At 37.3% G+C, this 12436-nt stretch overlaps 1 protein-coding gene across 17 annotated transcripts in view; it reads right to left on the bottom strand.

Moving 5' to 3' along the window:
* The window catches only part of GPHN (gephyrin), a 617381-nt gene that overhangs the window by 19590 nt on the left and 585355 nt on the right, over positions 1–12436 (bottom strand). For all 17 annotated transcript variants that reach the window (XR_012329944.1, XM_073800350.1, XM_073800351.1 and 14 more), the window contains one exon: positions 9444–9531. Coding sequence is in view for 15 of the 17 variants with exons in the window: in XM_073800350.1 (XP_073656451.1) it covers positions 9444–9531 (88 nt within the window). In the remaining 2 variants the exon portion in view is untranslated. Of the gene's footprint in view, positions 1–9443; positions 9532–12436 lie in introns of those variants that run through there.

Here is a 12436-nt window from a genome sequence, read left to right on the forward strand (position 1 = left end):
ATATATAACTATTATATATATACATTCTACATATACTATACAAACAATATATACTCTATATATTCAATATATATTTATATACATTTAAACCTCAAGATAACAATTCATTTACATTTACCCACATATTAACCCTTTCCTTTGCTCTTTAGTCCTTTCTACATTTTCATGCTTCCATAATCTTTCCACCTGAAAAACTCCCTTTAGGATAGGTCTGTTCAGTTTTTATCTAGTTCAGTTCCACACTAGCTTTTATTTTCTTTCAGCATTTTACAAATGCCATTCCATTGTTCTCTCTCTTTTATGTTTTAGAAGTTCTGTTTTGAACACATTGATTTTGTTTTTATTTTTTTAATATTTTATTTTATTTTGGCTGTGTCGCGTCTTCATTGTGGCATGTGGGATTCTCTCTAGTTGTGGCGTGCAGGTTTTCTCTCTCTAGTTGTGGTGTGCGGGCTCCAGGGTGCATGGGGTATGTAGTTTGCGGCACATGGGCTCTCTTGTTGAGGCGTGCAAGCTCAGTAGTTGTGGTGCGTGGGCTTAGTTGTCCTGCAGCATGTGAGATCTCAGTTCCCCGACCAGGGATTGAACCTGTGTCCCCTGCATTGGAAGGCAGATTCTCTACCACTGGACCACCAGGGAAGTCCCTCCATTGTTTTCTGAGTTCCATAATTTCTGTTTAAATCATTTCTGTTAGTTCTATTTTTGGTCCTTTGACGTTAACATGTCCTTCTGGTAAGATGTTTCTCTTTGTCCTTGGTTTTCAGTAGTTTTGCTATGACTACCTACGTATGGTTTCTTTGTATTTATCCTGCTTGAGATTAGCAGAACTCCTTGAATATCTGGCTTTATGTCTTTTATTAGTTTTGGAAAACTCTCTGCCAGTACCTCTTAAATATTGCTTTTGTTCACTCTCTCCTTTCCTTTTGGGACTCCAGTTACACATATGTTACACCTTTCACCAAATCCCATATGTCTTTTATGCTCTTTTCCATATTTTTTCCAAATTTTCATTTAGTTTTTATAAATAGATTCTAATTTTCTAGTGAAATTCTTTGTCATTTCTTTTTCTTAAACACATTAATTACAGTTTTTAAAAGTCCATATGAGGCAATATAAATGTCAGGACCATTTTTAGGGTTGTACTATCTTGTTTTCCCTTCTAAATTTTTAGTTATTTTGTGCTATTTCTGGTAAAGTCCAAACATTATATATGAAAAAAATTCAGAGGTTTTGAATGATGATCTATTCCTCCAGAAAGAATTTAATTTTTTCTGGCAGCTTAACTAAGATTACCTTGATATAATCAGAGACTGAGATAATTTGAGGCTCAATTGCAGTCTTTGTGAAGACTGCTTTTTTTTCCAGTTTGTCCTTATTCTTAGATCACGGCACTTCAAGGGTTTAAACTGAAAGCCTGAGGTATTTGCCAGGGTCCCTCCTCCATGGCAGGTCTTGAACTCTTAAGACTTTTGAAAACTCTGCTTATTTTCTTAGCCTTTTAGCTATTCTGTTATGCTTAGATTCTTGACCTCTTGACCATTACATCATCCCCTGTCCCTCCTGGCTTAGGAGTTAGTAAATGCCTTGAGGAAATATATGGTGAAGAATTCCAGTTCAGCCTCTCTGTGGTTCACTTTTCTCTGAGATCTTGGTGCCTTGAATCCCATCTGTCTTGGTTGTTCTCTTTGGACACCTTTTTCTTATTCTTTAAAAAAATTTACATAGCTTTTATCTATTTATTTTTAATAAATTTATTTATTTATTTATTTTTGGCTGTGTTGGGTCTTTGTTGCTGTGCACAGGCTTTCTCTAGTTGCAGCGAGTGGGGGCTACTCTTTGTTGCGGTGGGCTGACTTATTGCAATGTCTTCTCTTGTTGCGGAGCATGGGCTCTAGGCACGTGGGCTTCTGTAGTTGTGGCACGGGGGCTCAGTAGTTGTGGTGCACGGTCTTAGTTGCTCCGCGGCATGTGGGATCTTCCTGGACCAGGGCTCGAACCCGTGTCCCCTGCATTGGCAGGCAGATTATTAACCACTGTGCCACCATAGCTTTTATAGTTGTCCTTGGTGGGAGAGTTGGTCCAAATAAGCCACTCCATCATAGTAGAAGCAGAAATCTCCAGGCCTTTCTTATGTGTTCTTATAGTACTATGTCCTCCTGACATCATACACTTAAGTAATACTGCAGTTGCCTGATAACAGATATGTATCCTTTATTGTACTATAAAGTTTGTGAGATCAGAAACCCTCTGTATATATATAATGAGTCCATGGTGATTAGCACATGACTTTCATTCATTCGCTAGTTCAACAAATATTTTTGAGTGCCTACTATGTCTGAGGAATTCTATTTGTGCTAGAGATTTAATAGTGAACAAGATACATATGGTCCCTGGCACAAGGATGTCCTGTTATAGTTTACTGGAGGAGGAGGAGACAGCCTAAAATAAAACAACAAATAAAATAACTATAAAGTGTGGTACATGCTATGAAGGAAAAAAGCAGGTGCTGGGATAGGGAATAACGGTATGAGGTGGAGAATAAGGAAAGGCCATTTTAAAAGAGGTGGTGAGGACGAGAAGGACTCAGCCATGAGAAGTGTGGAGGGATGAGAATTCCAGACAGAGGAAAGTATATATACAAAACCTTCAAGAGCAGTAAAGAGTGTGTCTAGAACTGAAAAGACAATGGAAGGTAGTGAATGAATAGGAAAGAGGCATAAGGGGAGGTTGGAGAGACAGGCAGAGGCCACACATGCAGGGCCTTATGGGTAATGATACAGAATTTGGAAAGCATATATGCTCACTACATACTTGTTAAACGAATGAAAGTATTTTATTTTTCTTGAAAAAAAAGCATTTCTGTTGTAAAAATGCCCCTTTTCATTCTTTCTGAACATGAAGAAATGCTTCATGTTTCTTGTGATGGAAAGTTTGTACCAGACATAGCAATAAAAGCTGAGAATCATCACTGTTCTTAAGTTTTTGTCTACCTATAGAAGCAGGAAGGACCTCTGTCTGATGTTCTGAAAGCTAGATCCAGATAGGAAGAAGAAACACGAATGGATGAAGGAGACAGGTCTTTCCCTCAACTCAAGTAAGAACAAACAATGTCAGATAAATTATGAAAGACTTTGAAATGGGCAAAAAAGATTATTGGATATCCAAACAACCTTCTGGGTTATTTGTGCCTTTCATTGTCTTTGTGCTATTTTATAAAAATTAAGCTGTAGAAAACTGATGGTGAACATGATTAGTATCCAAAGAAATGCAAATTAATTCTGTTGGTGGCAGTGTAATTGATTATTCTCCTGTGGATATAGAACAGTTCTGCATCCATTAGCAGACTGATTTCAGCATTTCTGATTACCTATAGGTGTCTCTGTTCTTTGAATTCTTAGAATTCTTAGAATTCTTGCAACATCTTACTGGTTCCCTCATTAATTAATGAGTTAAATAAAATCATTGACACATGTTCATTTTATAAAATAAAAAAATATATGAGATTCATGATTTTATCTTTAAAAAACTATACCTTAACAATTCTGAAGGCTCCACTGAGATGCCGTATTGATTTATCTGACAAAACCAAGTAAACTCAATTGCCAGAAAAGTGCATTTTATGGGTGGCTTAAACCTGCATACATCATTCTTTGGTTTCTGGAGTGTATGCCAAAGAGTAATAAAACCTGAAATCTGCTAACTTTGGGTTTCTCTATTTTTGCCTCCTCTATTAATTTTGGTTCTATGCATGGCCAATAAGGTATTCCCCTTTGTAGCATCAATGATTGAGAATTCGGTTTTATGGTCTGACCATTTGGTGATTCCTATAAATGGGTGATTGAAATCCATTCTCTGTTAGGTAAGAGAAGATAGAGAATCTGGTTTGTTAGTCTTTCTTGTTTGTTTGTCTGTCATTTTGAGCCTAAACCAATTAAGAATTTTGTGACCTCTAGGAAGGAAAATAGCTCTTTATTTGTAGACTAATTTTGTTTGTTTGTTTGTTTCTGTGTTTACTCTTAATCTGTGGTTGAAGTTGTAGAGCTGAAGCTGTATTTTGAAAAAAAATTTTATTTATTTATTTATTTGGCTGCGTTGGGTCTTAGTTGTAGCGCTCGGGATTTTCATTGCGGCAAGTGGGCTCTTCATTGCGGTGCGTGGGCTTCTCTCTAGTTGTGGCATGCAGGCTCTAGAGCACGCGGGCTCAGTGGTTGCAGCATGTGGGCTCTCTTGTTGTGGCACACAGGCTCTCTAGTTGCGGCGCACAGGCTTAGTTGCCCTGCGGCATATGGGATCTTAGTTCCCCGACCAGGGATCAAACCCACGTCCCCTGCATTGGAAGGCGGATTCTTAACCACTGGACCACGAGGGAAGTCCCTGAAGCTGTATATTCTTTATGTGGTTGTGTGTCTATGTGTCTGTGATCCAGGGAAGGCATTTATCTTGTTTTGTGAGTGTGAAATGTTTTCCTATTTCTGGAGGGTATTCATAAATTATATGCCTGTGAGACCACCATGCACAGTGGGCCTTCCTCAGAGTATGCTGCAGATTCAGGGTGTCCCCTACCCTGGCTCTCTCCATTTGAATTTGAATGTGATGGAGGTGTTGCAGGGGAAACACAAGAGCCTCTCATCCCCAACTCTCTGGTTTAGCAGGACATGAAGAGAAGAGCCCTGATCTTAGGCCCACAATAAAGTTTGCTTTGCCAACGGGGAGAAAAACGAACACACCGAAACACTTCTAATGTCTCTTAAACTAAAGATACTCTATTCTGATTCATTTAGAGAGATAAGTACTTACATAAATAGAATATTCCTAAAGTTCCCAGATAATAAGAAAATTTATCTTATACTATTTTAAATATGCTGCACTAAAAAAAATTCTTCTTATAATTTTAAGAATAAAGTTCACATAGTTAAGGTAAATCTCTGGCAAATGAGACTAGCTTAATTATTTTGGTTAATAAGCAAACCCAGCCATGTTCTTTCTCTTATCAGTGTTAAGTAGGAAAATACATTTTATTTTGCTTGGGTTTGTTTTTTCCTAAAATTATATAGGTTACTCATCAAAGAGTCTAACGCTATTCTTATATAATACTTAAGATTGTGAAAAATCTAAAATTTGGTTCAATGAAATAGAATCATTATTCTGACAAACTTTTAATTTCAATAGTAATTATGTTTGTAGAATGTCAGCTTGAAAATAATTTTCAAGATTTTTAAGTAATTTAAAATCTTGAACAGTTATTAAATTGATTAATTAATGAATAATCATGAGATACCTTGATTTCTAAGTACAATAGGATACTCGATCACTGCTTACTAAGCATGACTTTTAGTTAATACATTATACTTTGCTTCTTATTTTAATATGCCATAGAAAGGATATATCTTTGGGCCGTGTTAATGAGTATGTTTTCATTTTTGCTACATTAAGAAGGTACAAAGGGGATGTGTGTGGCTGTACAAAGTTGTATTCTGTGTTTATGAACTTTGCTAGTCCGCTAAAATGCTTACATATGATTTGTCAATGATTGATGCCCCCTAATTTTTGCTGTGAAATAGAAATTAGTGATTTTCTTAAACATTATAATAAATATGGGTGGTTGCAATTATGTTAGAAGTAATCATGACAGACAAGTAAACTATGCATATTCTTTCACTTTTCAGGAAAAAAAAATATTTAAAAAAAAGTCCAATACTCAAAATACTTGGTCTCAGGACCCTTTACATGCTCTTAAATTAAAATCCATTAAGGATCTCTAGAGCTTTTGTTATGTGGGTTATGTCTATCGATATTTACTGTATTAGAAATTAAAACTAAGAATTTAAGAATATTTATTTGTTGGTTCATTTGTAAACAGCAGTGATGAAGCTATTTCATGTTAACATAAGTAACTTATTGTTTATACATTGTTTTATAATTTAAAAATCACTTTAATGTTCAGCTTAATAGAAGTCAGGTGGATTCTCTTATTTGCTTCCATATTCAGTCTGATGAGATATTATAGATCATACAGTCACTGGAAAAACTCACTATACAGTCATGAGAGAAGGAAAATAAAAAAGTCAAATAAAGTCTTAGTTTTATTATGAGAATAGATTTAACCTTGCAGACCCACTTAAAGAGTCTCCAGGACCCTCTTTGGTCTGGAGACCACTCTTAGTTCTAAAGTAAAGTGTCAGTTTGTTCCAACATATAAAAAAAAGCATAATAAAGGACAAAACTCTGAAAATGACTTTGATTTGCCTTGGTTTAATTACCTGTGTTTGAAATGAAGCTGAGAAATATATTAAAATTTTAGTAAGTTCACTCAGTTTTGACGAGCTTACTTCTTTGCTTTACTGATTAATGCTTTCCCTATGATATGTAAGGTTATTCTTTTTGTGTAATATGCCTTTTTGTTTATTTTGTCTTTGATTATTTAAGGAAATAAAGAAGTATAGAACAAAGGTTCCTAATTTATGAATGAGCCAATATTATTTATGATCATGTTACCTTCTATGCTTGTTTTCAAATATTTTATTGTTGCTTTGAAAAATTAGGTAACCAAGTATGTTTCTTAGGTAGCTATGATCCTATCTTAATCAGGTGCCCAATTTTTTTTTTTTTTTTGACAACTCTTTTTTGCCTTCTAAAGATCAGATCTAAATTTAGGAAAAAAAATTTTTTTCAGAATATCTTCAACGCCTAAAACTATGTTTGAAATTTCCTAGAGGGCCCGTAGAAAGTCACGAAGATTTGTTCTTTCATCTTATAAAAAGAGAAATTAGAAATAGGTTTGTTTGATATGTTACTGTTACAGGAGTTTCAGAGGAAGGGAGTTACTGTTACATCTGAGAAGAAAGGCTCACTGTGCTCTAGGTTAGGTTTATGCAGGTAAAATGTCATTAATATAATGTTTCAGAAATTGTATGCTTTATGGGAAGTGTCTGGAGATTTGACAATGCCCTTGCTGTTCATAATATGTTTTCACCCTCAGGGGAAACACTGACCAAAACTTTTATGAAATAGTTACCTACTGTGTACCAATAGAGAATCTCACTTATCTTCTAATATTATTGGTTACAGTAATAAATTAAGCACAGGTATTAAATATCTACTAGCTAAGGAAAGCCTCTGTTTTACTTTGATGCTGGCCTGAAGGCTCTGCTATATAAGCTACAGTAAATAGTTTGTGTCTGCAACAAAGAGACTCAGAGCACTAGGGAAAAGGCCAATCATAGGTATTTTGAACTATTGATGCTTCAAAGAATAGTCTCTAGGGTACAGGCTGCCGAGGTGATATAGCTTAGATAACTTTTGTACAGTACCAGTGGACTGAGTCAGGAATCCCAGGACTCTTTAGAATGAAAACAGATGGTTTCAAGAAAGCAGACTGCTAACCCAAGATCCAGCAGAACAAGAAAACCATGGGACTAAATGAAATGTTAAGGGAAATAAAAAATATTTTAACAAATTATTTATTTGTTTGGAATATTGTTCATTAGTTTTAATATTCTATTGCTATATGGCTGTAGATGTGTAAAACAAACTCAAGGAGACCTATATGGTTAATTAATACTTTTGTTGCTAAATAATCAGGGCAAACCTATGAGACCAGTCCTTTTCTGTGATCAGTAATGATCTTTGTGATTATTTTGATCATATGGGGTGGGGGAGACACTATTAGGAAAAATTAAGAGACCTTGAAATAGGAAGAAACAATTATTTGATGTCCAGTCTAGCGTATCCTTATCGATTATCTACACGTTTCATTGTCTTTGAGCTATTTTACAATTCTGTACGTGCTGGAAAATTTATAGTAATGTACACAATTCTTTAGTTTTTAGGGCAGAAAGCAGATACTGTTTACCTGAAACTTTCGGTGTTTTATAAAAATGAAAACTCTTCGCAAAGGCTATGTGAAACAGGAGGAGGTGGGGGTGGGGAGAGATTTTGAGGGAAGCAACTATGGAAGAGTCATTTCTCCTTGGCTGAGAAGAGGATAGAGGTCTGTGGGTCCCACAAGCAGCAGGGGCCCCTTTCCTCTGCCCTAAGACTCCCAGTCTCCCCATAATCCCAGTGCTATTAGTATGGCCCAAAAGAACAAAGATCTGAGATCTAATGGCATGACAAGGACACTCTAGATGTGTCCAGCGAAGACTGGTGACCAGATGTGTCTCCTTGATGCTCTGTTGCCTCTTAAGCCCCTCCCAGTTCTTTGGCATAATTTTGGGAGGCAATTAGTCCTACAGTGGCTTAAATAAAATTTCCTGCCAGTTCTGTAGCGTAGGTACTCACAGTAGAATTTAAGTTGAATCACATAAATAAATTTCTTGTGTACCTGAGTTTCTGCACTTAAAATTCATGCGTACTACATAATGCTTCTGGATCTTTCCTTGACTAACTTCCCTGTCTTTTCAGTGACTGGTTTTCAGGCTCTGCCCTTGGGCTGAAGCAGATGTTCTCTCTCTTACACTTTTCTTTCTTTCTGCTACTGAGGTACACTGGAATTCTTTTGGGGACTAGAATTTGCAGGCTGGCGGGAGTTTGCTGCATTGATGCTTTCTCTCTTTCTTCCTGGTTCTTCTTTCATATGATTCCCCCTCAAGGAGTTAGGAAGGACAATTATTAGCTCCTATGGAATACTCTGGGATGCCCAGTTCCTAAAAATCTCCTTCCTAGTAAATTAAAGGTTCAGTGTAAGTATCTTACCACACAGAGAGTAAAAAAAGAAAACCAATATGCTTTACTATATTGGCTGTTGACCTGTGAGCAAATCCCTGGGATAAATGACATCTTAATAAAGAAGGTTAAGGTCCAGAAGTGTTCTGTTCTTACCATAGTTGAGCCACAATTGCCAAGCCTATGTAAGCTATAAGCTTGTTGCCTCTTCAGAAGTACTGGAAAAGCAAACTTCTGGTCTGCCAAATAGGTACTGTCCCATAATTAAGTTCATTAGCAACCAAGATAAGTTTTATATGAAATACTCCCTGGAAATAAGAAATTGAAAATTTAAGTACTCTTAACTTCAGGGTTTGCCCTCGTGATGCTCAGAGCACATCAGGCAGTTTGATGGTAATGATAACAGACATGTTGCAAATTATTTCTTATAGCTTTGCTACAATGCAGACCTCAGCCTAGCCTTTGTGATCTTGGGAGAGGACTGCAGCAATCTGCTCTACCCAGGGCTCAAGACCTCTAGGAGACTTTGAGGGAAGACTGACCCGGCAATCTGTCTGCTATGAAGAGAATACCTATCTACATTTTAACACCTTCACTCCTGGATTTAATTTGAGATGGTAAGCTCTCTGACTTATCTGCACTGCATACCTTTTAGAATGCCCAGAAATTTCTGAAGCCCTGTGGATTTTCAGCTTTGTGGGAGTCTGGTTATGGATACCAGATGACTACCACACCACTGTTAATCAACTGCATACTTCATGAACCTCATTTTTTCATACCTTTTCCCCCATGGACACACCCCCTGATGTGATGATGACATCAGCACGACTGATACCCTCATTCAAGGCATTGAGTAAGTCATCTGGGCTGGAAAAAAAATAAAGACAAATAAATTAACACACAAGGAAAATATTTTAAATATAGTGCCAACTAAAAACTAGACCACCTATTCAACGAGTAGGCATTAACATGAGTACAGCACAAAAGTCTGTATGAAGTGGGAATCAAAAAGGTCTCTGCACAGTAAAAGCATAACTCATTGTGGAGAAAGAAACTTGTAAGTGTGGAAATAGTAGTTACTGGTACTTTCACAGGCTTTTTACTCAAAAAGGCAGTATAATGAGGGGAGACAGTGAGGTGTGGATAGGCTGCCTAACAATCCCAGTTTGCCTAGGAATATCCCAGATGTAGTGCTGAAAGTTACATTTCCTAGGAAATTTCAGGCACACCAGGACAGTCGATCGCCCTAGGTGTTGGAGACTTAGGACTCTTTAGAGGGAATATGACTTAATTTAGTTAGGCCTTGAGAAATGGGCTGAATTTTTACAGGTGGGAAGGAATGGGAAAGGGCCTTGTAAGCAAGAGGATCGGACTGTGATGAAGCCTGTGGTGTTCTCGATGAATGGGGAAAATGAACTGCTTGAGTGAGGGACCTGACTTGGAACGGCTGGGATAGGTAGTGTAGGGCATGATTTTGGAGGGCTCTCAAGGTCAAGAATTTGAACTTCATCTAATGGGAAAAGGGTGGGGGGGGGTCCCTAAAAATATAAAAAGCCAGTAGGTGTTTATTGGGAAAAAGGTAGAGAAAAAAAGAACAAGGAAGGCAGAGACAGTATGAGATATTTTGAGAGGATAAAGGGACAGGGTGAATGTTAGGGATTGAAACTAGTGAGATTCCTGACAGTCAACTGAAAAGACAAGTGCACCAGGCCCTCTGATTGTACAGATGGAAGGCCTGGGAGGAAGGATGGTGTGAAATCAACAGTCTTATCCTATTGATGTTAGAAGGGTTGCAAAGGCCTAACTTGAGATTAATCAAGTGAGAAAAAAACAAAATGCCAACCATCAGGGTTTCTGGAGGGACAGGAAATCAGGCAATAGCTGAAAGGGACTGTTTAGTCACAATTTTAAATGCATACAAAGCTACTGGGCAATGTGCACTGTACTTGCATTTACCTTCAAATGATGGAGTACAGAAAAGGTGCCTTTTGAGGAATATTTGTTCAGCCTAAACCCTTGTTTTCTAAGAACTTTTTACCCTGTGGAGAAGGGAGGTATTTCCCTTTCTCCTCCATAGACATCTAACATGTACATTTAAAAAGGGAACCATCCTGGCTTCTAATGCTCTAGTTCTTGTTTTTAGTCCTTCCTGAGGCATATTCTTGGTCTTGTGCTCCAGGAGACAACTCTTCCCATAAATCCCCCCCTTTGCTTAAACTAGAATCAGCAGGTTTTTGTTAACTTGAAATCAAATGATGTCTCAATGGGATAGCATATGTTCTCCCAAATCTCTCATGGTAGTGAAGTTTGTTCATATCCTTTTCTCTTGATGCATTTTTTCATGGGAGGATGAGGAGGAGGGAGAGGAGATGAAGGAGGAGGAGGAAGAGAGGAAAAGGAGGAGGAGGAGGAGATTTGTAACTAGCACAAATTTTATCCAGGGGTGACAGAGGTAAGGAGAGGAACTTGGATCTACCCAAGAGGCTCTTCAGGAGACAAAGTTGGGAGGTGGCACATTACAGAGATTAAGAGTGTGAACTCTGGAGTCAGACTGCCTGAGTTTAAATCCTGGTGCTACTACCTGCTAGATGTAGAACCTTGGACAAGTTGCTAAACCTTTCTTTGCCTTAGTTTTCCATCTGTAAGGTAGGGATAGTATAGGGTTGTTATGTGGGTTAAGTAACATAATATATATAAGTTTGTGGGATAGTACCTGGTACAAACTGAGTTTATAAGAAAGGTTGGTTGTTGTTGTTATTACTGTGGTACTGACAAAAGTTATCATACAAACCTAACAACCTGGCAGAGTTCAACTTTAGCATATCTGACTGTTTTTATTTAGGAGAATATCTATGACTAACACAGAAGAAAACCATAGATTGGACCTCAAATACATTCATAGAACTATATGTGAAAAGCCCAAAGGGCTCAATAAATAAGCTAGGCCTGGTTCCAGCCTGAATAGTTCCATTTACTATTAGGTTCTCTTACTGACTCTAGATAAAATTCTCCTGCTCCTCAAGCACTGCCCTGTCCATGAGTGTACCAGAGGTTGTTTGGCTTTGGTGAGCAAGTTCCCAAGGAGACAACAATAAAAGTTTGAAAAATGGCTCACATGAGGTTCAATCTATAACACAGGGATCCTTTGAAATCATCCAGTTAATTGCTTATGCAGCCAAAAAGATACCCAGGTATTCAATGAAGGTAGGATCTATGTGTAAAACATTAAAAAAACAAACAAACTTAAAAAAAAATCCCTGACATGAATTTTGAAGCTAATTTGGTTGGGCAAACATCTTGGAAGAATTATATTAAAAAACGGGTGTATTTTTGAACTATGTATTTTGAACAGATTTTTCATCAATCTTTTTCATTTAGCTTTAGGGAAAAAGATAACAAATTATTCTTTTGTACTGCAATACTATAAGATATGTATGTGATGGATTCCTGATCACTGCATGCCCAGCACTCTGGTCCCCTTGCCTTGCTGAATCATTAAGCTGAGCCAATGGTTGGCCTATGGAGTAAATGGGAAAAACATCACAAACACAGGGTGATGTGGGATGTGATTCAGGTGAAGGGACAATGACTATTATCAACACAACATATAATTTTGTGTTAGTATAAGAGACATTTGCTAATTTTACCAATCTTACAATATTTAATTTATAGCTTGTCAGCTCTACAGGATTATGGCAAAGTCATTGGAAACAAAGCAGCAGTGACATACACATCAACATCTTTGTAGGTGGGTAAAGTTCCTGGGACAGGC

The sequence above is a fragment of the Tursiops truncatus genome, chromosome 2 (assembly GCF_011762595.2).
Source record: "Tursiops truncatus isolate mTurTru1 chromosome 2, mTurTru1.mat.Y, whole genome shotgun sequence".
Taxonomy (NCBI): Eukaryota; Metazoa; Chordata; class Mammalia; order Artiodactyla; family Delphinidae; genus Tursiops; species Tursiops truncatus.